General features: G+C 49.2%; 1 protein-coding gene across 1 annotated transcript; it reads right to left on the reverse strand.

The window, feature by feature from the left end:
• Window positions 1-1,241: 1,241 nt before the first annotated feature.
• L3040_006498 (uncharacterized protein) lies at window positions 1,242-2,762 on the reverse strand (the record flags this gene model as incomplete). Its single annotated transcript, XM_066154140.1, has 2 exons — window positions 1,242-2,125; window positions 2,474-2,762. The coding sequence occupies 2 exons, from the start codon at window positions 2,760-2,762 to the stop codon at window positions 1,242-1,244; spliced, it is 1,173 nt and encodes a 390-aa protein (XP_066011123.1).
• Between the last annotated feature and the right edge of the window lie 212 nt (window positions 2,763-2,974).

The following is a 2,974-nucleotide window of genomic DNA, read 5'->3' on the forward strand; positions in this document are numbered from 1 at the left end:
ATAACTTTTGTGACTTGTATGATCTTATAGCCTTTATAACTGTTGGATCGCCGGTAGCGATCTCTCGTAATAATTCGTAAAAGTCGTGACGTCGTCAAAGTACTTGCAATTGCAAAACACTCGGTGGTAAAATACTCAATTGTTGCTTGTTGTTCTGATTTTTCTGTCTGCTCTAAGAAAGCTGACTCCTTCTATACAATAAGAAGGAGTCACGTGTACTAGCTAAATACTAGGTTTACAAGCAGGTTAGGGGGGTCCCCGGACCTGTGACAAGCTAAGCGAAGCATGCCTAGTGGCCCGTGAACCCTGGTTCACGAGTGAGCTCCCCCCAACTACTATTTACTAGCTAAGGTCGATATAAATGAACCGACACCGGCAAAACTTTCTTTGGCAAACAGTGCTTTGCCAACTATTATATCGACCGAAAAAAAGGAAAGTAGTAATAATAAAAAAAATTCAAACGCAAGGAACAAAGAAAAAAAATTCTTCTTGAAACAAGCCCCTTCCCTTTCCAAACCCCGTCACCTTGCGAAGTGCTCACAGTGCTCTCCTCCGTATTGGCAGCCTTGAATAAAACACTCGTACTCGTCCTCAAGGTCGTCGGAATCAGCCTTGCTTGAGGTGTGCTGAGAGGAGTGCTGAGGAGAGTGCTGAGAGGAGTGCTGAGAGGAGTGCTGAGAGGAGTGCTGAGCAAATGGCTCGCTAGAGCTCGCGTAAGCTCTGCTTGCTTTGGCGGGTCGAAAGCTCTCACTCTTAAAAAGAGGTTGAGTGATCTCAGTTGCAAAAGCAATTGCTCGGCGAATGTCAGCAACTGCGGCGGTAGAAGTGATTGCAGGGTTCATCCGTGCAATCGTCGTCTCTGGCACGTTTTTACAAGCTGAATACAGCTTGTCGGCAAGACTCCTATCGTCTCTCAGACCTGGTCGTAGTGAGCCTTGAATGCCCTTGAGCTCCTTAGCGAGCTTCTCAAAGCACTCGTTAAGCGAGGTCCCTGGATTCTCTTTTTTGACCAATTCTAGCGAAATTTGCTCTTAGCGGTCGTATTTTGCTTGTCGCCGGTGGTCAGTCTCGAAGTGGTCCTTTACCGCAATAGCGTTTGCCTTGAAAGTCGGAAGCCTGGCCTTGATGACGTGATTATAGTAAAAAGTAATAGCTTCCCCCGTAAGCATAATAAGGAACGCCGCCAAATAATCGTCGGAGGTTAACCCGTATCGGCTTGCCTGGTCAGCAAAAATACTCAATTAGGTTCGAAAATCATCGTCTGGTCCCGAGTACTTCAATTCCTTAGGGAAGCTCCTTGCGAACAAGGCCAATTCTTTCGCCCTCGGGTATGGGTCCGCCGTTCCGAGCTCAGGAAAATCGTCGTCAAGGTCGCCTGGGGTGCCGTACGTAGGTGTGCTGTGCCTGGCCAGCACTCGGGTCGAAAAAGGGGTGCTGGTAGAGGGTCGGTTTGGCCCGGGTCCGTCAGGGGGTCCGTATCCTCGTCCAAGGTCTCGTCCAGGGTCCCTTGGCGGCTCATTTCCTTGTCCCTTTGTCGGGCCACCGTGTCCTCCTCCTCTTCTTCCGTGCCCATTCCACTCGCTTCCCCCTCTATTCCTTCCTTCTGGATCACCGTCCGAGCTATCTGGATCGCTAAGGTCGCTAGCAGGAGTTTGCTCTCTTTTCTGCTCGTATCCTTGGGCTCGGCCTTGGCGGTATCCATTGCCCTGGTCCTCCTCTCTCCGAATCTCTTCCTTAGGAGTATGCCCTCGGTAGGTTTGAGCTTCTTGAGGCTGGAGTAGTAAAGGAACGGGAGAAGGAAGTGAATCGCGAGAACTTCGCTTTAATGACGATGGCCTTGCTGCCTTGAGCTCCTCCTTGTGCCTTGTAGCCTCCTCGATTCTCTCTTTACGCTGTTGCGCGTCCCTCGTAATCGTCAAATTGCGTAGATCATTGAGGTCACGAGCAATAGCGTTATTTCGGCGCTGGAGTTCCTCGTTCCGTAGTATTTGCCTTTGAAGTTCCTCGTTTTCCTCTTCTCGGAGTGATTGGCGAGGCGAATTTGGAGTTGAGGGTAGAGGTTCGTCGATGACTTTGGTGAGACGAATAAGGCCTGACTGATTAGGAAACCTCTCGACCTGCTTCCCTTGGATTTTAGCGACTTCCTCAGTTTGTCGATTAAGGCGTGCAATAGTAACATCGTTCCACCTAGAATCAAATCCCTCGATTGATTGCTCTCGCTGTTCTTCCCAGGTCCATTAGTGCTCCTTTTCTATTTGAACGATTAAGGCTAGTCCATTGGCGTAGCCTTTTTGCCTTGGGAGGCACCAAACTCCCTTAGACATTAAGTGATCCCTTAGCCTAATAAGCAAGGTAAACTTGCTTCCTCGGTGGCCGTGAGCTTGTTTAGCGGCCAACGAAAACTCGTCCGCGGTCCATCTAGTAAACGCGTATCGGAATAAAGACCAAAGCTCGTGGTCTCTCAAACCCTCACTCTTTATGTCCAGGAAGTCCTCGATAATTAACCTTGCTCTTGTATGATTCTCTAGCCTTGGATACGGTAGTGAATCGAGGTCAAAACCGAGGTCCGACGTATCTTCGTCTAAGGCTTCGAAGGTATTCCGAGTGCCTGGGTCGTTCGGTAGCATTGAGGGAGGTTCCGCGGGTCTCGAAAAGGGGTCCGTAAATTGTGCAGAGATTCGGGGTGCTTGAATCTCTGTTGCTTGAGCTCTTGCTGACGTTCCAGAAGCTCCTTGTCTGCCTCGGGGATCGATTGATTGCATAGTGCTTGGCTGAGGCGTAGTATTGTTGTATTGCTGTGTGTAGCTAGCGTGGCTCTACAGCGTTGATAGGTTGTATATAAGTGACTTGGTTCGGAATCACCCTTCCGTAGTAAATAAGGTATTCGAGGTATAAGAAAGCGACTTGGTACGGAATCGCTCTTCCGTAGAAAGGTGTAAAGGTATCGAAATGTAAGAAAGCGACTTGGTTCGGA

This window comes from Drepanopeziza brunnea (assembly GCF_022702325.1).
Source record: "Drepanopeziza brunnea f. sp. 'multigermtubi' strain 214-2 chromosome Unknown ctg11, whole genome shotgun sequence".
In the NCBI taxonomy this organism is placed as follows: domain Eukaryota; kingdom Fungi; phylum Ascomycota; class Leotiomycetes; order Helotiales; family Drepanopezizaceae; genus Drepanopeziza; species Drepanopeziza brunnea.